A 27,795-nucleotide genomic window follows, 5' to 3' on the forward strand; every position below is an offset into this window, starting at 1 on the left:
AGTTCTCAAGAGTTCTACAAAAGCTTCTTCAAAACTAAACTATCATCACTGAGTAGCAGGAAGTACAAATTCCACGAAGGTACTTCTCTCACTGCACATTGCATTTTCTCCACATGCCAGTCCCTGGTATTCCCTTTGTATTTCAAGAGTTACTTGTTACTTGCTGTGAGGCAGAGAAAGAAATAATAATCCAGGCATCATTCTCCTTGTTAGTGTTCTCTTGTGCTCATCAGATTTCAGTCACTCTTTTCTCATGGCCCTTCCCTGTTTAGTTTCAATTGCCCAAAATGTCATCATCACGACAAAAAGCTCAACCAACTGAGGTGCTACCAATACCACATGATCTTTGTGACTGCTCTTTTGTAGTGCACTAACAATGACAACTAAGGAAAGAAGCAAATTTGCAGACAAATGCTGCTTTGGAGGCAATTCTCTCTTTTTGTGTAAGAGTGACATGGCATATAAATTGAGAACTAAATGTGGCTGTGACATTTGAAGGCATAAAATCTCTTTGTGAAAGTTTCAGATCATCTTAAAAGGAAGAAGGATCCCCCATTTCTTCTTCCTCCTCAAAACGTGTTGCATAATCTCACTTCTAATTTCTGTTTTAAATATACTTGGAACAAAAATTTGCAAAAATAATTCCAATACTTTATTTCCTGAGAAACACCATAATAAGCACACAATTACAACTCACAACAATTATATTAATAATTCAGGTAAAGATTAGAACACATGCACAGAAGAATACCTGTTCCATCTATCATTTGGCCATGCTGTCTTTCTTTAACTAAAAGGAAGTTTAAGACTCTTACCATCATTTTTTCAAACAGTGCTATGATTTCTCTTTCCGACAATGGTTTTGTAGCAAAATCCTCCGGGTCCATGGGTGTGGATGACCAATCTGTAGAATGCGACTGTTTCATATGTGGCAGAGGAGGTCTTTCTTTTTTACTTCTTGGAATTCTTATACTGGCAAATCTATCCAACTGAAAACACAAATGGTACAACATATCAAATACTGCTTCCATTCTGTGTAACCCTAATTAAGATGGGTGTTCTTGGAAGTTGAACATCCTTATTTTGATGCGGTAGCTTACCTGTTATTTAACTACCTCATTCTAAAGGCTTTTCCTAAAGATACATATGATAGTCAGTTGCCTAGCACTGGAGTTAACCGACCAGAATCCCATTACATTAGAAAGAAATCATGCAGAACATCAGAATTTTACAGAAAGTTTGGAGGAATAGATATCTACAAAACCAATTTATGAAGAATTCTTTCCAAGCGTTACATGTAGAATATGAGAAAGCAGGCTTATTTACCAAAAGCATAGTTTTAAAGGGGTTTTTGTTACCCAGAAACACCTGTACTCCTAACGTGGCTACAGAATATATAGGCATGCAAAGAAACTACTTTTTATTAGAAGACAAGTAAGCCTAACTAAGACACAGTTCTATTTATTTTCTTTCTATTTCTATTTCTTTTTGCATCATGTAATACAAAATTTAGTGCCTTTGCTCCAATTATTTAGAAACTGATTTTGGAGAAACCATTGACTCCTCTATTAAAGCTTTGTAGAGTACGTTTATGATTTCATGAATGATCCTTATGACTAATCCCCAGCACACGTCAATTGCTCTGGCTTTATTAACCCTTCCAAGAGCCAAAACCTTTCTTAGAAAAGTGGTGTGGGTTGTGGGATTTTTAACTGGTTAGATATTTACCAACTTCTTGATCAAGAGTTACTAAGTGAGACTTAATACATTTTCTATGCTAGAGCTTGTGTGTTTTAAGGTACGTGGGCAAAGACCAACAGAAGGCAAAAGCAGTGGACACATAATGAGATGCGCTACATCATCATATTTGTAACACCCTTTTGAACAGATATGAACAGCAACATCACATTTGTCAACACAAAAGACAGTTACAGAAACATTTGATGCATAAGAGATTTTGGACAAGATTTCAACCTTATCAACAGACTTCTGTCTTGGAATGCTATGCAAAAATATTCTGAGGCTTCAATATAGCTTTAAGATAAGTATCTTGAGATAAGTACATCAGATACCAAACTAAATGACAAATAAAATTATTATAGCATCTGTGGAATTAAGATCGGAGAGAGCAAAGAAAATCAGTAGCAAAAATTGGGTACAAGTGTTCCACTCTAATCAGAGCAAGAATTGACTATCAGACATCCATGAAGAGAGATTTAGAGGAAAAATATAAAGACTTTAATTCTTCCAGTTCAAAATTGAAAATAAACAGTTTTTGGAACATAGAAATAGATTGTAAGCTACTCACAGATGGTTGCAGAATATGCAAAAGCAGAAAATTAATATAGCATAAACACAAAAGAGCTCAGCATGGATGATGGGGTTCTTCTGTGTCACATCAAACCAGCAGGCAATGAGCAAGAGCATACTCTACAGGAATAATTACATAGGTAAGACCCAGAAAGACAAAGAATGCAACAAAAGCAAAAGGGAGGGTAACATCACTGCAAGTGAAGTAATAGTCATCAGTAGCAAAAACCATCTTACATCTTGACTAGAAAGCAATTTCCCTTCCCGCTTTTAAAATCAGAAGTCTATGGTAAGCATGGGGGGATGAAGCCAGACCTCAAACCGAAGTGACTAGACTGGAATTGTAAAAAAATCCTATTATATGAGACTTTTCTTTTCCAGCAATGTCTTTCACAGAGTACTGATGAAAGCAACATGCCTGCTTCAAAAAATGAGTTAGACAGTTGCTTCTCCATACCCCGACATCTTCACTATAAAGTGCATAACCTAAGACACAAGCCATTGTATTTACAGACAGACGGTTCACATACAGACTTGAAACAGGTGTAGAAGGAAGACACTTTGGCTGAAATAATGGATTTCAGCCTATGAATCAGTGAACAGAGAACAAATTTGGTTTAAGACAGCTGTGCCCTAAATTTCTTTTCCAGTATCTCCTGAAAAATCTCAGTCCCTTCTTTACAGTCTGTGCTCCCCAAGTGTCTCCTCTTCCTTCTCCTGCTCCACACAGCAGCAGCAACAGAAGTCCTGTCCAGGCAGAACTACCATGAAATAGCCCAGGCAATCCCAGAGGTTCGCTAGAAACAGAGAGCCCTTATTCAGGGAGAAGAGCCTATTCCTCCTTGAAAAGAGATATTTCACTTGTTCCCATTTTTAGTTTATGTTTTGGATTTAAGTTTCTCTTGAATGTATAGTAAATGTTTTGCATCATTATACATCACGCTGTAACATTCATATTCCCCATATGTTGGGCGCCACTCACGGCTTTTACCCGCTACAGCTTCATGCAGCTGGAAAGCTCGGCTAGAGCTGCCCTTGCAGAGACCGTAGCTGCTGCATGGACGGGCACTCCAGGGTTGCGGAGTGTCCCAGCGTGGGTACGCAGCTTTGGTAGCTTCACACTGAGAGGAAACAAAGGGACAAGAGAGGCACACTTTGCTTGTGAGCCTGAGGACTTTTATTTCCCGCGTGGCCGCAGCGGTGGTCAGAGCAGCCATTCCCAGCGTGGTGCAAAGCAAAAATGGCACCGGGACAAAGACAGCATTAGGTTAAATAGGGTGCGGGCGGACAGGGGTGGAAAACCCCCTTGCCCAATAGGGACAGACAACAGGGGAGTGACACAGAACATAACAACCTATGGGAACATAACAGAGGTGGGTACAGTGTTCTGGGACAAATAACATTGCAAAGGTGGGGTGATTGATACAGAACTTTTAAGAAGAATCAGGGAGTGGCTACAAGATTGACATGTAAGAGCTCCCGTGGTAGACAGCTTGGAGCAAACCATTGTGAGGGAAAATAGGGGTACAGAGAACCAACCTAACTAACATTTATTAAAATCCCTAACTAAACCAACCCAACCTACAACACCCATATTCACCAAATCCTATACCACTCATCCTAGAGGAGGAAAGCACACCTTGGAATATATTTGATCAGACAGAACATTTAAGACAAATTGAGATAATAGGATTATAAAGACATTTAAACATGTGCCAAACTTTAAATTACTTTAAATAATTTAAAACAATGCAGTCTAAAAAGAAGATTCCCATACATTAATAAAAGGGAATTCACAAGATTTGCACAGCAGTAGAGTGTGGATATTCTACATATACTTCCCTTTTGAATTATACATTGATAGTGCTTCAGAAAAGTTAATACTTCTCAGTATTCCATACAGGCAAATAATTTCATGGTCCACAGAAAGCGCTATACAGAAAGAATAGAAATTTCATTGCTTGGGTGTAATGAAATCTACCACTGATGCTGCTGGCGATCCAAGTGCATAGAGGAGGAAATGGCAAAAAAAGTTCAATAATCTTCCATGTTACACCAAAACATTTTAAATCAGGCTAACCAACAGGCTATAGCTAAGCTTATCTTTGATACAGTTTCATTAGAGTTTAAAGCAGGTTTGACCTTGCATCTTTTCTATTTTTTTGGTATTTATTTTATCAATGGATACATATAGATGCATGCAGGAACAGTGCTCTAGGACAGTAAGAAAAATATCTATATGAGTCAAAATTAAGCCACCATCAAGGAAGACGGGCAAGGTTTTATTGGCTTATTTCATAGGCTGACTATTATTCCACTGAGAGCCCATGAAATAAGAAAGTGATTTTATGCCCACACCATGGCCCTGAAAAATCAAAGTTACACAGAGATCCACAATACAAACTTTCTGACTCATCACACTTTCTAATCAGGTCCCTAGAAAGTAAATATTTTTGTGCTCTGATTTTGATCTTAGTGATGACTTCTTATACCATTCTCCATAACAAAAGAGCATATATTGAACTTACACACAATAATGCAGGAATCAATGGATTAGTTACTGCTAGAATAATTTTGGCAGTACAGCTTATCAAGACATCACCTACTAACAGAGCTGCCATGCATACAGGAATAAAAGGTGTTACTTCACTGCCACCCTGCCTCCCTCATCTCTCCCTTAATTAACACATCAAATCACCTATTCCTATATTAAGAAATTTCTCAAAAATGAAATCCAGCACATTCATGTAAAAAAAAAATCATTCATTATCACTGTAAGGGATGGCATTAGTAAAAGCACTGAAAATGGCCCTTGTGATGGCCCTGCTCCTTCACCCTCTCCACCTTCCTTGTTCTCCTTGACTGCTTTTGCTACATCTTTTTTGAAGGGCTACTTTCATATACATTTCTTCTGCTTGTGTACAGGGGAAAGTGACACCAGCACATGTTTTTTCTCTGCTTCAGTGGCACTGTTTGTCATCAGGCTTGAACTAACCACAGTCTCTGTCACGGTGGCTGGCGCAGCTGCAGGGCCTGGTGTCTCACTGTCAGATTCAGAGACCTTCTTTCCCTCCTGAGGGCACTGGACAGTGCTGGGCATGGATCAGTAGGCCTGGGCCAGGCCCCAACACATTTTAGTGGTTTAGGTCCTACTGGGTTGCCAGGGTGGCAGCACAGAAAAACATTTACTAGTTTTTCTGGATTTTGCACTTGCTAGGGGTAAAGTGCAAACACAGACCACTGCCCTAGACACTAACCCATACAGTTCCACACATTCCTCCACTCCAAACTATCCAGCTTTTGGGCATATGTCTGGGTGATGTTCTTATTTAAGAGTCTGATCTTAAACAAGACCTGAACCATACGCCGTAACATGCTGGCTCCAAGAAAAAGGATCAGGTTGGTTTCAAGGGTATTCAAAGGTTATTCAAAATCTTTAAAATTCTCAAAGGCTACTGTAATCAGTCTGGAAGAGAATGAATGAAAGTGGGAGGGAAAAAAGATGCAGGAAGGTATTGTTATGGGTTCAGGAGGATGCCTGTACACAAAAAACTCAAGACTCAAGAGTCAGAGTAGCAAGGAAAGCCAATTTTATTAGTCATGTTAGCAATAAATACATACCAACCCCTGGATGTTGGAAAAGTTGCCGAGCAGGAGAAGGAGAGAGAGCACAACTCCCAAGTGGGAGAGGCATCAGGGCATCCCCTGATGAAAACGGTGTGCATCATGTCATCCTCTCTCCTCCACCCTTATATCTCCCCCTCAGGAGTGGCCAGTTTCAACATCATCTCACATGGGGCCAGTGCATGAGATGAAGTCACAACAGCTCATGATCACACCTCCTTGCCAACAACAGCTTTATCATTCCCCTTTCAAAGGATGAATTCCATTGACACATAGTTTCATTTCTGAAGGTCAGTCCTACCAACTAACAATAAATTCTTCTTCTACATTATCTCGTTGACATGCACAATCACAGGCCAAATACGTCAGGCCATAGACCCCTCTTTGGTCCCTGACAAAGGTACCTTCCCCATAGGTTGTCTTCCTGAGGAAACAACTTCTGATAACTCATCATGAAAACAGAGCATTACAGAATTATTATGGTTTAACATAAAATACATTACTAGAAGTACTGAACAACCTTCTTTCTTTCACTCCCATTCTCATGAAGAGACACACACATTCACACAAATAAATAAATAAATAAATAAATAAATAAACAGGCCATCATAACACTGATGGTGATCACTAAGCAGTCTTTTAGCAGAATTCTGATATGAAATATATACAGGTATAAAATATTCCTTTCCTGAGTGAAAGCATAAAGTCAAGAGTATTGCTTATAGTTTTTGCTCTTTTTCCGGGTGTTCTTCTCACTCTGCCTACATATAGATATGTAGGACAAAAAGTACTGCCACCCTTTATTTTCAAGTTCACGTTTTTGACTGCCTGCTATTTATATACTCAGTAAACACATTTTCACATCTAAAAAATCTGCTCAAGCACTACAGAATAACTCAGTCTCCCAGACATTTTGCCAGTCATTTTAGTCACAGAAGCCAACAGCTCAGTCTTGAAAGTCTGCTGTAAAACCCTGATGCTGACAGATGACAAAGGCTTAGGGAAACATTAACAACATAGGAAGGAACAAAAGAATACAAAGTGGAACAAATCCTGTGTCTTCACTTGAAATAATTATTATTCCTACTGGATAGGGAACCGACACGATGAACTGGGTTGCAACAATTCATTTCAGTATCTTCAGAACTTAAAGCAACCCACTTACCAGCAGAAATACTTCTCAAAAGATCAAAGAAGTTACTTCCAATGACTCTGAGCCAAAGACCTCTTAACATATTTTTCCTCCTTGAAGCTCCAGAAGATTAAAAAAGTATATTCTTTCTTTGACTGTCGAATTGCTCTACAAGATTAACTTCTTAGTATGTGAGAAATTCCACTGCTAGCAGTAGAGCTTTTAGGAAGAGCAAGACTTGCATAAACCAAGATACACAGAAGAATCCCTTTGATAAAATTACTTCTTATTCCTAATAAACTCAGTCTCAGAGATTATTTTACCAATCTAAAATGTATAGAATTTAGACCTGTGCACAATCACATCCTAAATGTGTAGACAATATTTCACTCTGAATCTTATTTCTCTATATACTGAAAATTATATATATACATATAGGAGGGGACATAAGAGACAGGTAGGTCCCTGCTCGGGGTGCAGGTAGGTCTCAACCTACCAAGGGAACTGTCCCAATACATCTGTTGTTTGTGAGCAGAGAAGGACTAGTGGGTGATATGGTGTGCATGGTGGCCATTTTGGGCACTGGAAGAACAAAACTGTTAAAGTTCTCAATTCTGAATAAAGTAAGGATGGGCACCAGCAGAACTGCCACTCTGGGCTTCTGGCAGGCAGACTTTTAGCAGGCAGGCAGGCATTTTTAGCACATGGACTGACAAAGTCCCTTGGGAATCAGTTCCGAAGGGTAAAGAAGTCCAGGAAGACTGAACATACTTTAATATGGAAATTTTTAAAGATACAGAATCAGGCTGTCCCATATGCCATAACAAAACCCAGTGGAGAAAAAAGACCAGCCTGGCTAAATAGAGAACATTAGGCTGAAACTCAGGGCTCAGGGGAGAGAAAAAAAGAAAAGAAAATAGGAAAAAAAAAAAGAAAAGAAAAAAAGTGTATCACTTCTGGAAGGAGGGTCAGACAACTTGGGATGTTGTAAGGTTATGTAAGAAGAAAAAGTAGAATAGTCAAAGCCAAAGAGGAATCTGGTCACCATTGTTACAGACAACAAAAGTTTCAATGAATACATTGCCAGCAACGTACCGCTATGGGGAGTCTCTATCCTTTGATGCTTGCAGAGTGTAGTGTAGTGTCTAAGGATGACAAAAAGGCTGTGGTATTTAATGCCTTCTTTACCTCAGTCTTTAATACCAAAACCAGTTGTGCTCAGGAAACCCAACTCCCAGAGATGAAAGTTAGGGATGGGAAGCAAAGTGAAGCCCCCATAATCCAGGAGGAAATAACTAGTAATCTGCTATGCAAGTTAAACACCCACAAGTCTATGGGCCTGGATGGGATGTAGCAGAGAATAATGAGGGAGCTGGTAAAAGAGCTTACCAATTCACTTGCAAACATTTACCAGCATTCCTGATTATCTGGAGAAGTTCCAGTTGACTGGAAATTAGCAAATATAAGGCCCACCTAAAAGAAGAATTAGAAAGATGATCCAAGAAATCACAGGCCTGTCAAACTAACCTATGTACCAGGGGAAGTCTTGGAACACATCATCCTGAGTGTCAGTACACAGAATGTACAGGACAATCAGGATATCAGGCCCAGGCAACATAGGTTTGGGAAAGGTAGGTCCTGCTTGACCAACCTGATCTCCTTCTATGAGCATTTGACCTACTCAGTGGATAAGAGAAAGGCTGTGGATGGTGCCTCCCTAGACGTCACTAAGGCATTTCACACCATTTCCCACAGCATTCTCATGGAGAAAGTGGCTGCTCATGGCTTGGAAAGGAGCATTCTTTGCTGGGTGAAAAACTGCTTGGATGGCTGAATCCAGGGAGTGGTACTGAATGGTGCTACATCAAGCTGGTACCTGGTCACAACTGGGGCTCCCCAAGGCTCAGTATTGGGGCCAGTCCTTCTTAATATCTTCATCAGTGATCTGGACTAAGGGGTTAAGTACTCTCTCAATGTGCAGATGACACCACATTGGGTAACAAGTGCTGATCTGTTGTAGGGCAGGAAGGCTCTGCAGAGGAATCTGGACAGGCTGGATCAATGGACTGAGGACAGCAGCCTGATGTTCAAAAAATCCAAGTGCCAGATCCTGAATCTGGGCCACACAAAACCCCTTGCAGAGCTATAGGCTGAGGTCAGAGTGGCTGGAACATGGCTGAGCAGAAAAGGACCTGGAGGTGCTGTTTGACAGTAGCTGAACATGAACCAGCTGTGCCCAGGTGGCCAAGAAGGCCAATGGCATCTTGGCCTGTATCAGAAATAGTGTGGCCAGCAGGACCAGGGCAGTGACCAACCCACTGGTGATGCTCTGGTGAGGCTTCACTTCAAATTCTATGTTCAGTTTTGGGCCATTCACTACAAAAAAGGCATTGAGGTGCTGGAGTGTGTCCAGAGAAGGGTAATGCAGCTGGTGAAAGAAGGGTCTAGAAAGCAAGTCCTATGAGGAGCAGCTCAGGAAGCTGGGGATGTTTATGCTGGAGTAGAAGAGGCCCAAGGGGGATCCAACTGCTCTCTACAAATACCTGAAAGAAGGTTTTAGCAAGGTGGGAGGTGGCCTCTTCGGCCATCTCAAGTGAAAGCATGAGAGGAAATGGCCTTAAGTTGTACCTGGGGAGGTTCAGATTGGACGTTAGGAAAAAAAAAAAAAAATTACTGGAAGAGTGGTTAGGCATTGGAATGAGTTGCCCAGGAGCATGATGGAGTAACCATCTCTGGAAGTGTTCATGAGGCATCTGGATGTGGCACTTGATATAGTTTAGGGGTGATTATGGTGGTGCAATGTTGACAGTAGATCTACATGATCTTGAAAGTTGTAAGAGGCCATCTGAAGCCCCCACATTCTGTCTTCCAATTGCCACGAGAAAGAATTCCTTCCCCCCACTACAGTTCCGGCTTAGAACAGGACACAGTGCAGGCGGAGCCACTGAACCGTCACGCTAGCTGCTCCGAACAAGGCTTGACAAAAACTTGGCAAGGAGTTGGCAAGGACCTGGCATGGACCCAGCACGGGACAGCCTGATGCACGGCCTGCTTCAAATCTCCGTTCTTAAGCCGAATGAACTCTTGGGGTGACCCTAGTGGTCTCTCACTGAAGACCTCTCATCTGCCTTGTTACCACTGTGACAGACGGACGGAGATCAAGAACCCTCCTCCTAAGGACTGAGACCCCTACCACAGGGAGTGGGGAAACTACTAATGACATGACCTGTTCTTCTTCAGTAATTCCAATGGACTTATTCTTCATTGTGTTCATCCTGCCTTGGTGGTTTCAGTGGACTCACCTGTTCCCCCGCAGCAATTACAATAGACCCTCATTGTCCTGCATGTTCCCCCCCCTTTCCTCTGTAGACTATAACTGAACCCCTGAGTTGACCAGAACTTCGAAGACTTCCCCAACACGACAAGACGGATCCCCATCGTCCGGACCACTGAGGATCTCGCCTGTGTTGGTAGCTTTCCCATCCCCCTCTTCTCTCTCTCTCTCTATCCTTTTATCTCCTTTCTGATCCCCACTATCGCTTTATGGTTTTGGCCCTTAATAAAGGTACATTTGCTGTAATTAACTGATAGTCCCTTGTTGTTTGCATTTTTGCACTTTTGGGATCAGTGAAAAGAACCATCGCGACACCCCACACAAGTGGATCGTGACAAAAGTGTCTTCAAACATTGATGATTCTGTGATTGTTGGAATGTGGAGCATTTGAGAGAGATAATTTGATATCTCAGCTACCTACTTTCCACTCCTCTGTGGAGCAAGAATGCAAATGCCATCTTTGCATACAGCAAACAATCAAGCTAAAAGAAGCACATGTTCAAACCAAGGTTTGAACTTAAAAATGAGGATTTATCACTAAAAGTAGACGATTCATCAGCATCTCACAAATAATCTAATTTAGATACTGAGAAGCATTTAGAATCTAAATCTGCATTTTAGATTCTCAACATGCTGCTAACATGCCTGAGTTTAAAAACAAAAGAAGTTCCTGGTCACCAACATACAACTGTATTTGTAAGAAATTGCTTGGGAAATACAAATATTTCATAAAGCATAATGCAGCAGTAAGTTAACATGCAAGTGATTGCCCATGAGAAGAAATGAAATATATTATTTCATTGAGAGCTACAAAATCAAGTAATCTTAAACCTTCAATTTCTTTACCTTTTCTTACTACAAATTTTGTCCTTGTCCCAGAATCAGACACAGAAAGAGTAAACCAACAGAAAACTGAAATAGAGGAATAAAAAATGCCCATTTGAAAGCATACCCTCATTCCAAGATGATGTTGCAAGTAAACAGAATATCCCCCTTTACATGAATTTAAAAGTCCTCAAATGTTGTGGTGTTGTGATTTATTTCACTGTTAGCCTTTTACTAAATAGCTGTCGTTTCCCTTTTCAAAAATATATATTTATATGAACAATTTGGTACTACCCTGCAAATGAGGTTTCATTACTCTGTGAAGGGGCCTTTTTCATGCTCTGAGAAATTTAAGGAGTTGGGGAAAAGTTTGCTTACTACAGAGCTGACAGGCTTTTTGTCCTTATCTCAAAAATCCACAATAAACCTGCTGATTTTTTGGGGCATGACAAGTCCAATAAGCTTTGTAAAGTACAAGTGCAAAAAGGCAGCAAGCTAGCCTCTTCAACAGGAAAAAAGGCACCTCACAAAAACAAACAGCAAGATCTCATGTATCCCAACTATAATCCTTACATGACACTATCAAAACTTGTTTTCTAGTTACCAAAAAATAATTTTGCTTTCAGAAAGTTGATAGCATTTCCCTAGCTCTCCGAGATATACAAGTTTATACAATCAAACTTGTATTATCAGCCAGCCAAACTTGTATTAGCAGCCAGTCAGACTCAAATTCCCTAATAACAATTTCCATTTAATGAAATTCTGCTAAAGAAATAGAAACAGATGATTTAAGTCAAACTAGGACTGATAGAAATAAATCTCTCTGCACTTCAGCCCCCAGCTATACACAGAAGTACTTCAGCAAGAATTCTGTATAGCAGTGAAGTCGTAACAGCTGATCTTTAGTTGATGACAAAACATTACTTCCTAGGCAAATTCAAAGACTTTGTAAAATTATGTATTGTTGCATCCTGGGTTTGGGTTCAAATTATGGGTTTTTTCTTTGTTAGTTTTCCAGCTGTCTGTACCCTTGTGCATCTCCCGGGTTTTCCCCTACTCCTGCAGTTTCCGTGCCCATCTCCCCATTCTCGCGGTCCCACTCACCCCGAAGCCCCATGTCCACCCCTGCCGTGTTCCCATTGGTCGCTGTAGTACACGTCATCACCACGATGTCCGTACCCATTGGGCGGGAGGGCTCCATGTCTGCCCTGTCCCACCCCTATTTCATCCCACTCCTCGGCATGCTCGAGGCCATTTGCGTCCATGTGAAGTTGGGAGCGGGCTGCTTTTCCACCGCAGCTCTCACAGCCGATAAAGCATCCAGCCGCCATGCGGACAGATTTGGACAAATTCCCTGCCTCTTTGTTTCTTCCCTCGCGCCGACGGCGAAGCACGGCCAACAGCCCACCCCGGAGCACGGCAGCAAAAGCGCCCAGGAACTGCGGCAAGCCCCAGCCCCGACGAAAAGCTGAGACGCCCAAGCCGGGCGCCCGAGAGCTGACCAGGGCCGAGAAAAGTAACGAGAAGCCGCGATGTATTTTAAGAAAAAATATTATTACCCACAAAAGAATAGTATAGGCAGTGAAATAGGTAACTTCAAGAGCAAGAAAATAATCTGGCTTGTGGTTAGATACAGAACCTCATTTCTTGAACAAATTTGAGAAACACTGTGTTAAGCATGACACTGAATATACTTATGGTGGTTTGAACAAGCATTAATAAGTTTCACAAGCAAATGTTACTTTGTTAAACATGTTATTTTAAGCTAGCCACGCAGCCTAAATAACTTCAGTATTAAACATGCAATCACAGATATCTTAACTATACTGCATATAGATTGGCACAATTACCCGTGTCAAGCTCATTTAGATGTGATTAGAGCATACTTCAAAGCCGTCCATACATTTTTGCTACTCATACTGATTATGTTACAGATAATTACCAGTTCATTGAGACTTTGCCAATTAACTAAATTATCCTCAAAGATAAGATAGTTTCTTGTATTAGTAAGGTTATTTCTATTGCATTAGCAGTAAGGTTATTTGCTTAGCCCAGCCAAAGCAAAACTTAAGTTGTCTTACCACATCATCTGTCAGTGTCTTGATATTTAAGTGCTGTAAATCAAACAGGAAAGCAGTCATGTCAAAATTGTTCAGTAAAAAAAAATAAGCTCAGTTATAGTTACTTTTATTCAAAACATGCAAGTTAAACAGTGTTGAATCCTGACACTTGAAATAAACCAAGTTCTTGGCAAGTTGTACCTTGCTGGTTTATAATGCACAGCAAATTATACAGATTTAAAAAATCTTCCATTTGATCCTCCAACAGAACATCAAAAGACTATGAACTAAGCACAGCTTGAAATAAATTGTGTTTTATTATATTTCATAACTAAATAATGCTTTAGAGCTAAATATACAGATGACCTGCTCAAAATTCAGCTACTGGACATGTGTCTTCTCAAGATGGCTGTGGGGACACCAACAACAAATAATCCAGAGATTCCAAACTCAATAGAAGAACACAGAGCTCCTCAAAAGTTCAAAACTATCCATCAAGCTGCAATGCTCAAACTACTCACATTGTTGAATAGTCTCAGATAATGCCTCTGTGGCAAGCAGAACATGAACCTGTGAGCAGAACCTGAACTAAGCATTTAATAATAGTAGCACCCAAAAAAATCTATAGATCACTCAAAACAGCAGTTTCTGAACCAACACTTGCTCTCCACTGCAAATTTACAAACAAAGCAAGTGCCAAGATGTACAGCTCTTCCACAAAACCAAAGAGCAGCATAGAATATTGGCAACTGATGAGTCAGTGTTGCAGGGATCCCATGTATCATTTTTATGAAGAGGTTGAGAACAGACTTGGCAGGAAAATGTCAAGAATGTGAAGTCACATACTTAGTGAGATAGACCCTTACCCTTCTCTTAGACTCCCCTAGTGTACACAGCTTGGCAACAGCTAAAGCAACTGTCAACAACTATATCCTAATTAACCAGATTTGGAAACTCTTCACCAAGTCAACAATAACTGGCTATCACTTTCTACAACCTGAAAGGAGGTTATAGCAAGGTGAGGGTCAGTCTCTTCTCCCAGTTAACAAGCAATAGGACAAGAGGAAATGGCCTCAAGTTGCACCACTGGAGGTTGGCTTGGATATTATGAAAAATTTATTCACTGAAAGGGTAGCCAGGCATTGGAGCAGGCTACCCAGGGAAGCGTGGAATCAACATCCCTGAAAGTGTTCAAATGGCATGCAGAGAGAAGTAACACTTGGGTTTGGCAGTGAAAGTGGTGGTGCTAGGTTAATGATGATGATCTCAGAGGCTTCCAACTTTAATGGTTCTATGATTGTGACAATTGCATCTGACATCTTCTCTGGCTCATCCCTCAGAATTAAAGAACAATTTGTGTTAAGTCAAACATTATCACACAATAGCTCTAGTGTGAATAGTGTCAAGAAACTGAGGAAGTATCTGATGAATGGTTATGAAGTTAAAAATAGAAGAAAAATGAGGTGCAAGGAAATACAATATTCAGTGACACACTACATTCTATAAAAAAAAAAAAAAATTGTTAAAAAAGGTTCTAGGTCACTACTGAACCTTTAGATAATTCCATTATATGTTCTAATAGGTGAGGATTTGTAATAAATGAAAACAACAACTGTTCCAATCTGGCCAGGAGACTGAAGATCTATATCCCAGTCTTCTCACTGGTGTTCTCCTGCCACAGGGATAGATCAGACTTTTGCCTCACACACTGCTATAGAACTGGAGTTTATTACTTGCTTTTCCCATTCTGCTAAATATCCACAAAGACAGTAAAAGTGTTAACTGGTGTCATTTACAAAAGCTCATGACTTTGCATTTAGAAAGGTTTAGTACAATACTTCTTAAGTGAGCAAAACTGCAAGAGAAAACACTAACATATGGTCTGACATTGCAACTAGCTAGAGAAGAACATGAAAATTTATTCCCTTTTCATACAGATGACTTAAATCACTAAGTCTTAAGCAATGAACAAATACCATAATGGAGCTGGCTCTAACATGGCAGGACATTACATAATCTGCTTAGAATGAAAACCACCTGCATTCTATTCTTTGAGTAGAAATTCAAGATTCATGTCAAATTCATGCACACTCCACTAAAAAAAATGCAGGAAAGCAAGAACATCAAGTTCATTTCCACTTAAGAACAGATGTTGGATGTTTTGTAATTGCTCCAAACAAGACACCACCATCATGCAGGTAACCAGGCAATTTCAGATTCAGGTTTCGTTCTTTGAAAAAGACAGAAGTTAGTCAGATAGTTCAAGCTAGTATTTTATTTTTCTTTTAAGTCATGAAATTCAGCAGTGCAATTTACTATGATAACAAGTGAAAAGTTTCCTATTTTGTATATCAGAACACCTCATTGACCCAAGTCACCTGACTAATTAGTGAAAAAAGACTATCACACAACCAATTAAGGACACCATAATGGTATAACAAACTCAACATACAGATATGAGCCTTCTCTCAAAGTCTTCATCTTACTGGATATCTAGACTACGGAAGTCTAAATAATATCAGCATTTCTTTCATAAAAAGTTGTGGAATCTAGTTTGAAGGAAAATGCTAAAAGCAGATTCTTAAGTAAGACTCTACTTAACCAGCAGCAAGTATCAACACTGGTGACATATTTAGAGACTTTATAAAGGAGAAGAAATTCCATGCAAACTACAACCTAATGTTCAGTCCTTTCAGCACTCAAAAGGCTGAATGATTTGCTGTAAGACATCTCTAAAGACTTACTTAGTAAACTTTATGTTATAATGCTTCTCAGTCAGAGGAGTTGGTTAAAATAGAACTGGGGTTCTCTTTTTCCCCTGTCCCTCGCCAAGTCTTTCTCTTCTGAAGAACAAAAGTAAAATCAGTTGACAGCTTCACTGGTCTTCTATAGCATTCAAGGATACAGAGATGTGGAACAGTACCTGTGGTCTTAACAACAACCACAACGAACAAACTTACCACACTGGATCTTTTAATGGCATTGCATATAGAGTGCTACAACTCAAGAACAAGAGCATATTTTTATTCTTGACAGGCCAAATGAAACAAACACATTTCTAGTAAGGGAAAAAATAACTAGACTAGGAGTCAGGTAAATACCAGATAGAGGCTAGAGTGCTTTACTACCACAGGGACATATTTCTATTTCCAGGCTCATATATATCAGTTCACAAAAGATACATTCTGCTCAAGTGAACAGGTTGCCTTAAACACAGGCCCACAAGTGAATAAATATGACTTAAGTAATATTCCTATAATATTCAGTCACTGCTAAAAACATTAAATAGTTTTACAGAAGAATACTGCTTCACAATGGATGAAAATATTTCTATGCTATTCTGAGTCTTCCATGAACTCCACAATAACAAAATTACTGATTTGAAAGCATAGGAGCTATGTACAAGTATTCCTCTAGTCTGTTTATCATGTAGAAAGTAGATATGTAAAACTGAAAAACAAATTATCAATATTTAAAGTATGCTGATATCATGTTTTCTAGTCAGAGATATACGAAAGCACAAAGAGATTAGAGTTAATTAGGACAGTTCAGGAAAGATTTCTCAGTAGCACCTACAGTTAGAAAAGCAGAAGAAACACCATTGCTTAGTTTTCAGATATAAAAACTCTTTTATAAACTAAATTTTAAAACTGCACTCCTCAGTGTACCTTAGTTTTTAGTCTAGGACATGCAGGAAGAGGTCATTTTGTTTTGCAATTGAGTAGAAGCAGTTCACTTAGCGCTAAGTCCAATGAGAAAGAAATACACAGGTGTATCATTTTTGAAGAAAGCAAGCAATCTGATAGAATTACCCCTTATGGAAGATTATGTCCCTCAGGCATACTGCTGAATAACCAGTGTCATAAGACAGAAGATATACATATACATGCAGCATGTGGTACAGTGTTCTTGATGAGCTGGCAAAACTCCAAGGATAGTGAGAGTCTTAAACAGAAGCTGAAAGGTACAAGAGGATGCAAGGGCTGAGTTTCACAACACAAGCACAGCAACAAGATGACTGCTCCCGAGACAGGAAGAGTACTGTGTCTCTTGAAAAGGTCACAAATGATTAAGACACATGTGATGGAACTTTCACACCGCTCAGCTAAAGGAAGCCAAATACTATTTGGCTTCACATACATTCATAGTAAAGAATTTTATTGTCATACTGATGTCTGAAAACTAGGCAAGAAAACAGTACTCCATAGCATAAGGCCTATAGAGCAGGCATAGCTCCACCACAGACTCACTCTTCCATTCTTTGCACAGTACAAGCCTTTATACTTTTTCTACTTTATGTGCACATTATACTTTCCTAACCTTCACATTGTAACATATTTTCTAATTACATGATTATGAAAGCCCTTGTAGCACATGTCCGGTTTCTGCACGAGGTGGTCATCAGCGTCCTGGTGGTTGTTTTGGATGAAGGCTGAGAAGCCTTCCTCGGGCATGAACTTTTCACCTCTGTCTCTGTGCATGTTCTATAAGCTTGTCCGCTGAAACAGCCACTGGTTAGCTTTTTGCAATTAGCTTGTTCTGCTAAATTTGCTGATTTCTAAAAAGTGCTCCATTCACATACCCTATTACAAAGTAACTACTTGTTTCCACATAGCTACAGCTTTTTGCATAGCTCAAGCATTATCTCATTGCCTCAGCATCAAAAGGAAGGAAGGGAGGAGGGGGTGAACCAGGGAGGGTGATGGGGCAACATTATTTTGTTGCCCAGGTATCAATACACAAGATGATGCATCCAATCAGCAGTACATACTTGAAGTTCATCTGCTAGATAGAATGTAATAACTTGAGGGATTGCCTATATAATTACCCCAGTCAAGTCCACGTAGAGACAGTGAAGCAAAGCAAAGCAAGGACCAATCCCACTTAACTGGATCAACAGTATTAGTCCGATCTTGTGTGTCTTTACATCTATTTCCCTATCTTTACATATGCACATTTATGGACAAAATTCTCTCTAGGTGTGGTACAAACAGTTCAGGCAAACAGGATCAGAATTCAGGAGAATCACATCTCACATGGGACTCTGATCCCATGTCTTCAGCGTTTTTTCCACCAGCACTACAGGTCAGTGTGGCCTGGGACCAATGAAGACTAGCCTAGTACAATATTGAGTGTAGTCTGTATCATCTAAGAGTTTTGGCACTCCAACAAAACAGGCAGCATCTACATTCTTCACAAGTGGTCTTTTCACCACGGCATAAGCACAATGCTCATCTGTTGCTCACTGCACAATGCTCATGATGTTGCTCATCTAACTTTCTGAATGAAAGCAGATAGTTTAAACACAGATTGTTTGGTACTTGAACTCAGATCATGCCTGGAAGAGATGGGCATTGTTAGTATGACAGAAAGACCAACAAAATATGTTTTTTTGATCATAAACGGAAGTAGAAGACAGACAAGCATAGTGCCATACACCCCTGCCAATATGAGAGGGGTTTTAGGCATGCAACATAATAGGATGTCAGGCAATTAAACAACAATTTCAACATGTATGTCCTCCGCCACCTTGAAGTACTTCAATTTACAAAACAAAAAAAAATTAAAAACCCACAGTCCTGACCTTTTGGGATATTCATTTTGCCTTTTTTTACAGATGAAAACAAAGAAACAAACCCATTTATAACACCCCCTCCAAATCACCATGCACATGTATAGGTTCTTTGATAAATTACAAAGAGCTTCCAGACTGCATGTGGCTATGAGGAAAAAAAATATTGAAAAAAGGAGGGCTTAAGCAAGATGAGTTTTAGAAGAACCAGCTAACTTATGCCTCAACACTGAAACAAGACAAATGAAGACTAGGGATGTTCACATAATCACATAAACCACTCTGCACCTTTGTAAATTCAAAAGTGAGCAAGAATGCATTGCCATTAATATTATGCTTTTGACCTGGGCCCGGAACATCCAAGAGTGTCCAAGGGACATTCTGGGCTCTGACAATTATCACCAAAAACAGATTCAACACTAGCTGTTTTTTCCCCTAAAGGATATTCTCCAGCAGAAACACAAGTAGAAGACCAAATCAAGGACTGAAGGAAACCTGTAGACTCAGAGAAAAGTTAATTGGATGATTACAGAAAATGCTATCACTTTAGGATCTCCTTTGTAACAATATTCCCTCAGTAATTTTGCTCACTCTGAAAATGCAATTTACAAACTCCACACCATTTCTTGCTTTTAATTTCCAATATACTACTTCAGCATTTAGATAATGGCTTTATCACACACTCTGTCTCTGCTGCTTGAAAAGCAGTCTGAAAAGCAATCAGAAGCAAAACTACCTTAACATGACAGGTTCTACACAGTGATATTCTTTAGGCATTGATGAGTTAAACTCAAAATTGGTGCTTACAGGTAAGATCATATAACAAAGTGCTAGAACACAGCACTAAAATTTAGTATCGTAACCCACAGTGCTAATTCATGCCAACAAAAATAACAGCATGAAGAATTTACAATTTTACAAAGCTGCGATAAAGCGTTCTAGGTAACATCTGTTCAGCAATCATTTCTTTAAAAGACTAATTTAGATTCAAGGTCTTACACCGCAGCATAACTGCAGCAATAATTCAGTCACTTTGTAATTAAAGATATTGACACAGATTGGTCTTACCTTTCTACTCTATGCCAGAGAAATGGAAGTGCTTTTCCTCTTAACTACATATTTCTTTGATTTATAGACACTGTTAAATGCAACTGTTAATTTGTCTATTTTTAATAGATTGGTGTAAACAAACCCTTCCTGACTCATAAATTTCATAAAGAACTTAATCAAAAACATACCCAGAAAGTCTCTGAAGTCAGGTCAATGGTAAACTGAAATTAATAGAAACACCTCTTATTTGCTAGAAATTGAAGCTGATCTTTTGAAGACCAGTGTCTACAATACGTAGTATCTGTAAAATGCAGTTGGAAGTCACATAATATAGTGCTCACTGCAATGGTTTCCAAACATTTCTAAGGTGAGGGAGGGAATCAAGGAGAGGAAGTGGCAAACAATTGCTGTTTACCCCACCCTGCCCTCACAGATTTCAGAAGTTTCTTGCTTAGTCAAAGTATATAGAGAGAACAGATAAAATATCTGCCATCCTTCTGTAGATTTCCTCTTTTTACAAGGTCCTAAACCACAAAGGGGTTAGGCATGAGCTTTCAATAAGCTGAAGTACCACAGTACCACAGAAATTCTTTCACCCTTTTAAAAGTCCCACTCTTCGAAAAACTTGGACCGGTTGAACAAAGTCATGCTGGTATGTGCTCCAAAATGAACCATCACTCCTTCAAAAAAAGTATTTTAAATGATTCTGCAAAAGAACCAAGACAACTGAGGCTTAAAACTCATTCACTTCTTCTGAGAAGCTAGTTTATTCAAAAAGAGTCCTTGAAGGTCTCATTTGGCAAGGCTAAACAGTTATAGTGGCTGATTCCGATGCCTCTTTCTCCCCCCTCCACACCTCATATGCAGTGGGTTTTTAAAAACAGTATTTTCCTCAGTTAAAAAAAGAATTTTCTTTAGAAAGGAGAAAAAAGAAGAGGTGCATGTTAATGATGTCACCTTTGTCAATCAGCAATCCAATTTCACCTCAAGGTTTGTCAGGGAATCAAATTATTTTTCAGATTAGCATATCTGCTATGACAGATCAGTATGTTGCATTGACTGGAAGGGTCCAACCTGGAACTTATTTTCAAGCCTTGAACATTGAGAAATATTACATTCACATAATCTGTATTACTTGAGGTCAATAAATCTAACAGCTACTTTAATTTGACAAATGTACACAGATAGAAATATGACTGAGGTAACATGAGGTATGGCACTCTAAGTACCCCAAACAGAGAAAAGGGCATAAACTAAATCTAAGACTGGATTACAGAGCCCAAAGGTGTGAGAGTCAGGCTCTACACATTCTGACACAAAACTAATTTAACTATTAAAATTACAATGAAGATGTATTACAGAAAGTTAGATGTAAAGAAGTCAAGTTGGAAAGTACCTCTAAGATCATCAAGTCCCAGCCATAAACCAAACACTGCCAAGTCCATCACTAAACAACATCCTTAAGTGCCACATCTACACACACATCTTTTCAACACCTTATGAGATGGTGACTCAACCACTTCTCTGGGCAGCCTCTTCCAGTGCTTGACCACCCTTTCAGTGAAGTTTACTTAATACCCAATCTAAACCTACCCTGGTGCAACTTGAGGCCCTTTCCTCTTGTTCTGTTACTTAGGAGAGGACACTGACCTCCACCTCACTATAGCCTCCTTCCAGCTGTAGAAAGCAATAAGGTCAGCCAGTGAGTTAATGGCACACCTAGAATACAATCCATGTTCAATCCACAATTCTTCAGTCCCTATCAACATCCAAGGATAAAATCTTTGCTTTAAGGCATTATTTAAAGATGAAAAATAGGACTATTGTTAGGGTGAAATGCTTTTGAAAATTGCAGTTTGACAAAACATTCTCATGAATTAATGACATTCTCATATATCCCTGTTTAAAGAGAAACTGGGCAGGGGAATAGGAAGAGCCAAAATAAAAAAAATGATCAAAATCCACACCTACCTATAGGATGATTATATAACCTATAAAACTGAGGCAGAACTACAAATTCAACCCCCTTTATTTTCTGTAGCTGTGACCTCAACACCATGACCTTAAAAAAAGTCAGCTGATGCCTATATTGAAACATTACCAAAATCACTCTTGCATAGCCTGGGAAACCTAGACATAAGCACAGCAAACTCATCTGCACCAAAAAAGGCCTTCATTCACTGAAAAGATGAGATTTCATCTAATAAAAAAAGGCTCAATGGCTTTTTTCACATCTATCTATGTTCTACTCCCTATAAACTACTGTACTGCCATTTTACCACATGATTAGCAAAACTGAACATGATAGCAACACACTACTTCTGCTTTAGCACATAATTAGAGGTAAAAATGAAAACCATTGTGATATCTGCATAAGAACTTGGCAGTTGAAGTATTGGAAGTAAATAAAACGTGACTCAGAGCTTTTGTCAGTCACAAATACACAAAAATCCATGTCTTTCATGAAAAGAATAATCCAACCCTCAAGTCATACAGCAACAACACTATCCAATCTTTTACAGTGGCCAGACCACATGGGTTTCTCCTCACAGATCATATACTAAAACGCGTTGTGAGACACTGGGAAGATCTGGTGTCACAAGACATTTTGGGGTACATGTGTGTGGGGCAAGGGGCTGCTTGGGCCTTGCCATGGTGAGGTGATGCCCTGCTCTGCAAACACACCCCACTCCTGGGGCCTGTATTCCAGCCCCACACTGGCTGCCAATCCCTGGCACAGAGGAGGCAATGCTGCACACCTGGCCTCTGGAGCCCCTAACCCAGCTCCTGAGTGGCCAAACAAACAGAAGTCCCACCTGGAAGAAGGGCTCCAGAAGGCCAAGGGGTATTTAAAGCTGAACACAAGGCAAGCACATGTCTTGACTACCTCCTCTTGGAATTTCTATCAGCTGAGCACCACTGGAACCCAGCAGCTGGTAGCTATACGTGTCCTTTTTTATGTCTTTTTTGTCTTCCTCTCCTTTTTCTTCTAGGAATTTTTGAGTAACTTAAAATCAAACAGGCTTGAATTTTGCCAGGTCAAATGGGCTAAGTTAACGCTTTGAGATGTATTTAATGTTGACTGAATGTTGCACTAAATCTTTTGCCAAATCATTGATTTTCTGAGGTTGCCAGTAAAGTCTTTTTTGTTGTTTTGATCTCTTGAGAATATCTTGTTGCTATTTCTCCTGCACATCTAACTCAGAATACAGGAACAACCATGAGCCCTTTTGAAAGCCTCATCAAGTGAGGGGCCTTATACGTGTCCAGCCGTGTCATCGGCATGACTGAAATGCACGTGTCCCCAGTGGATATACAGCTACTTAGGAAGCCAAACAAACAGCTCTTGGTCAGTTTCATATATGCCTCTTCTAACATGCAGAAAAAGGCACAGGGACATGGTTCAAACAGCAGTCTCTGCAGCCACAATACAAAAAGATTGCAGCAAACAGCAATATTCCAGGAGCAAGTTGTGACCTTCCAGAACAGGTCTGGCCAGCCTGTTTGACACCATTTATTGGCTAACTTTTTTGAACCTGTGCACAAGTGCCAGACACTCAAGTACTGAATGTTACATAAATGCACCTTAGAATCAAGAGTCTAATATAAGTGTTATGGTATCTCTTTTGTAATTATGTAACAAATACATTTTAGAACAGGTGGGCTCAGGGACAGCTGAAGATCAACACGCATTACCTAAATATGAGCATGGGGCGCATTTCCTCTGCATGTGGCAGATACTCCCTGAAAGGAGGTTGTATCCAGATGGGTTCAGCCCCTTCTCCCAGGCAACCAATGACAAGATAAGAGGACACAGTCTCAAACTATACCATGGGACATTTAGGCTAGACATAATGAGGAATTTCTTCACAGAAAGGGTGATTAGACATTGGAATGGGCTGCCCAGGGAGGTGATGGAGTCACCTTCCCCAAAAGTGTTTAAGGAAAGACTCAACATGGCACTTGGTGCCATGGTCTAGTTGACATGGTGGTTGATGTTCAGTCACAGATTAGACTCAATGATGCCAGAGGTCTTTTCCAACCCAGTTGATTCTGTGGATACAAGGCCTGTAGAATATATGTTGGTCCCAACTCTAATGCTTGGAATTTTCATCATGTCCAAACAAAAACTGGTTATTTCTGGGCAGGCCTATGGAAAAGAACTTTATTATGTCCTTTAAATTCAAAGACCATTTTTACACTGCAGAGTTGTATCACTAAAGTTAAAAAAACAAAAAAAAAAAAAAAACAAAAAAAAAAAAAAAAAAAAAAAAAAAAAACACAAAAAAAAAACCACCAACAAAGCAAACACTTCAGTCCTATTAGAAGTAACACCGTTTAAGAGCTGGAAGTCTGTTGTACTCCCCTTGCACCCATAGCTGTCGCGCAGCAAGTAAAGGCAATGAACCTTTGCGATTAAGCGCTCAGGAGAGACTTGAAAACTTGTTGTATCCTTTCATACAGGCAAGCAAGAGGCGAGCTGGACCAGGCGGGATGAGCCTTCGAAGCCCAGCTGAACTTGACGGCGCCACGTATTGCCACTCAGTGCCCCGATCTCGGGGGGCCCCAGGCAGGGGACGGCGAGGGGCACACGGGGGTGTCACCGCACGGCCAGGCCCCCTCGGCACGGCCCCGCTCCTCGGGCACCCCTGCCGCGGGAGCGACTCGTACTTACGAATTTAGGTTTCCTGCTGTCCGCCGCCTCCTCGGGGCCCCCGGCGCTCCCGGTTCCCGGCGGGCCCTTCCGACGGAGCCCCTTGTTCTCTCGCCCGCCGCGACCCGGCGGCGAGGACGGGGCGCAGTAACGCGGCCGCGGCGGCTCCATGGCCGCGCACGGGCGAGGAAGGGAGATGGGCAGGGGGGGAGCGCTGCCCACGATCGGGCCCAGGCCCAGCGGCCCCGGCCGAGCTGGGCGCCTGCGATTAGCGCGGCTTAGCTGGGCTCGGCCAGGCAGGGCGGCGCGGGGGGAGGAGCGGGGCTCAGCGCTAAAGCCGCGGCCTCACCGCAGCGCAGGATTTAGCGAGGAGAAGCCCTAATCCCGCCGCGCCCGAGCCGCGCGGGGCCGCGCGCTCCCAACGGCCGCGGCTGGCGGAGCGCGGCAACGTCCCGCAGTCCGAACCGTCCCGCCACCGCCGGTGCCGCCCCCGCCCGCCGCCGCCGCCAATCCGCGCCGGCGCGGCGGCAGCGGCGCCTCCCGGTTGGCGGGACCGGTGCCCGTCTCCGGTGAGTCAGCGGTTCGCGCCGGGCCCCGCCCGGCCGGAGCGCGCCTGCCCCCGCGGGGAACGGGACGATCCCGCGGGGTCGGGGTAACGCCGCCTCCGAGGTACACACGCGCACACATGGAGGAAGGGAGAGTTTGTTTCCTTATCGTGCAAAACCTGTCTTCTCTGCATCCTGACTGGTCAGGATCTGGTCACGGGGCCGGCCCCTCGCCTCTTTGGCCGTTTTCCAACAAGTGGCTTTGTTAAAAATTCCGATTCCACACCTCAAGCCGTTGTTTAACAGGTGAAAAGTGCTTCATCTAGTTCTATATGACCTTTTTAAATAAGTAGAGCACTGACTTTTATATGTAAATATACATTTTTATATAGAATCCTAGAATCATTGGGTTTGGAAGAGACCTTTATGATCATCCAGTCCAAAAATCCAAACCATCTCTTAAAAACACGCCCAGGGTTGGTGACTCCATCACCTCCCCAAGCATCCTATTCCAATACCTGCCCATCTGAACAATGAAAATAATTTTCTAATACCTAATCTGAATCTCCCCTGTCTCAGTTTTAGGCCATTTCCTCTGGTCTCCACTGCAGTCACAGTAGTGACTGGCCCCCACCTCCATTGGAACCTCTTCTCTGGTAGCTGTAGAGAGCAAGACATACATAAATGGACATACATACATATATACACACACACACGCACACACATATATATATGTTATATGATATTAATACTTCTCATATTACTTTTATACCAACTTGGTGGTACTGGGTTAAGGCAGAATGACACAGAAGAGACATAGTCCCTGTCCAAAACTGTGGCAGTGTTTCGGTCATCCTCCTGCGCCCAAGTTTCTGTTTTGTGATGGACACAGTCTGTGTGAAGGAGCTGTTAACTGTGCTGCCAAGGCCAAAAGAATGGGTGTAACTACAGTCTGCATTTGTTTAATGCAATTTGTTGTTTTCCATCACTGAGAGACCTGCAAGATGCTGTGGTTTATGGGGAAATACATAAATAGAGATTTCACTATGCTGTAAACTAGCAAATTGCATATGGTTTACAAGGCAATTGAATTCTCATTACTATAATCAATACCTTGCATTTATCTTTATTTTAAATTAAGGGTAGTTAGAATAATGATGCAAACTGGAGACTTATGTAGGGGAAAATCTATTTCCAAATCTCAGTGTTAGGGATCATTAAGAAAATGGCTAATACTCAGCATTTATATCTCTAGAGTATTTCCTAAAACAGAAGGATTTATTTTCTGTCAGTCAGTCCTTCACCATCTCTTACACAGGCAGTGACCTACAAAATGTAACGTCTGCCAGTACACAGAGTTCTGGTGAAACATAGCAGATTTCAGCCCCAGACCCAACCTTTGCAGGGCAAGGAGCTGTGGGGCCACGCAGAGTAGATGCCATAATTATTTGTATACATTAAACTGTTCATCCTTTGGCACCTTTCTATAGATGTTTTGTAAATTTATATTGGAATTCTTTGTGGAGAGTATAATTAGCAGAACAGTGTTTAATGTCATGGTTAATGATTTCCTGGAACATTTGATTAGAAAATTAATCATGCTATGTGTGCGTATGATAAAGCTGTTTAAATGGACCTCCTAATTGCACTGTGGTAGAACACAATGGCTTGTGCCAGTATATCACTTTCAAGGTACTGTGTTGCAATAACAGAGAAACACTGAAGGGAATAATTTATCAGCCAGTTTTACTAAGCCAAAAGTAAATGTTAGTACTTTTGGTCTATTATTATTTTCTACTGCCCCTCTTGTGCTCGTTAGGTATTTCACAGAAACACTGTTGCAGCAGCTCAGTTTACTAAGATTAATCATGACTGAGGAAAAAAATTGTGAGAAAGAAATGCATCTACTTCAGTATCTGCAATACTAAAATTGTGCAGAGATTCTACTTAGTCATAGCATGCAGATTGTCTGGGACATGCAAATAGCTTGGCCATTTTGCATTATTTTTTTTCTGGAATGAGAATTTTTTAAATATGAAAGTCTGAGACAAAGTAAGTGCATGAAATTAACCATGGACATTGGCAGAAGTAGTCCTTTAGACTGATGGATTCATTTAGGCTTTTAGCATTCTATTCCATCTCTCTTTTATTTTTTTTAATATACTGTGATTCATGACTTAAAAAAAATAGAATATCCTCCTAATATTCATTGTTCCAGAGAGGCAGTTTTTCAAATATATTCCTGTGTAAAGTATTTCAAAGCTGGCCTTTGCTGTGTTTAGGCAGTTGTCCACATTTCATCTGGAGACATCTAGTTCTTTCCTATAAGAAGATAAAGCAGTCAATCAACTGTTCTTTCATGAGGTTCATCCTTTTGACCTGTCACATAAAAGTTATGAAGGATTTTGTCAGCAATGTTGTTGTTTTTACAAAGCAAGCACACAAGTTTAATACTATTCTATTCAAGAATGCTAACAAGGAAAACCTTCCTAGACACAGTTCCTGTGGCTTGGCAGAGATGAGCAAATGGCACGTCTTTTCAGGAAAATGGCTTCTTCTTTCTCCCATGGAAAGACCCAAACAGGTGATTCTAGCCCAAATCCCTCAAACTTGCATAGCTATTTGTAAGTTGTACCAACTGAATATTTATCTTATACCTTTCCTACCATCTCATTCAAAAAGTTAATAC

General features: G+C 40.7%; 1 protein-coding gene across 4 annotated transcripts in view; it reads right to left on the reverse strand.

Moving 5' to 3' along the window:
- The window catches only part of DIAPH3 (diaphanous related formin 3), a 205,633-nt gene extending 180,681 nt beyond the window's left edge, over positions 1 to 24,952 (reverse strand). The window contains exons 1-3 of one of the 4 annotated variants that reach the window (XM_068182285.1): positions 24,583 to 24,949; positions 13,307 to 13,339; positions 816 to 989 (exon numbers count right to left, since the gene is read on the reverse strand). In XM_068182285.1, the coding sequence (XP_068038386.1) occupies positions 816 to 989; positions 13,307 to 13,339; positions 24,583 to 24,732 (357 nt within the window). In that variant the 5' untranslated portion in view covers positions 24,733 to 24,949. Of the gene's footprint in view, positions 1 to 815; positions 990 to 13,306; positions 13,340 to 24,582 lie in introns of all 4 variants that reach the window. The other 3 variants (XM_068182284.1, XM_068182282.1, XM_068182283.1) reach the window with 3 other exon arrangements.
- Between the last annotated feature and the right edge of the window lie 2,843 nt (positions 24,953 to 27,795).

The sequence above is a fragment of the Anomalospiza imberbis genome, chromosome 2, assembly GCF_031753505.1.
Source record: "Anomalospiza imberbis isolate Cuckoo-Finch-1a 21T00152 chromosome 2, ASM3175350v1, whole genome shotgun sequence".
Classification (NCBI taxonomy): domain Eukaryota; kingdom Metazoa; phylum Chordata; class Aves; order Passeriformes; family Viduidae; genus Anomalospiza; species Anomalospiza imberbis.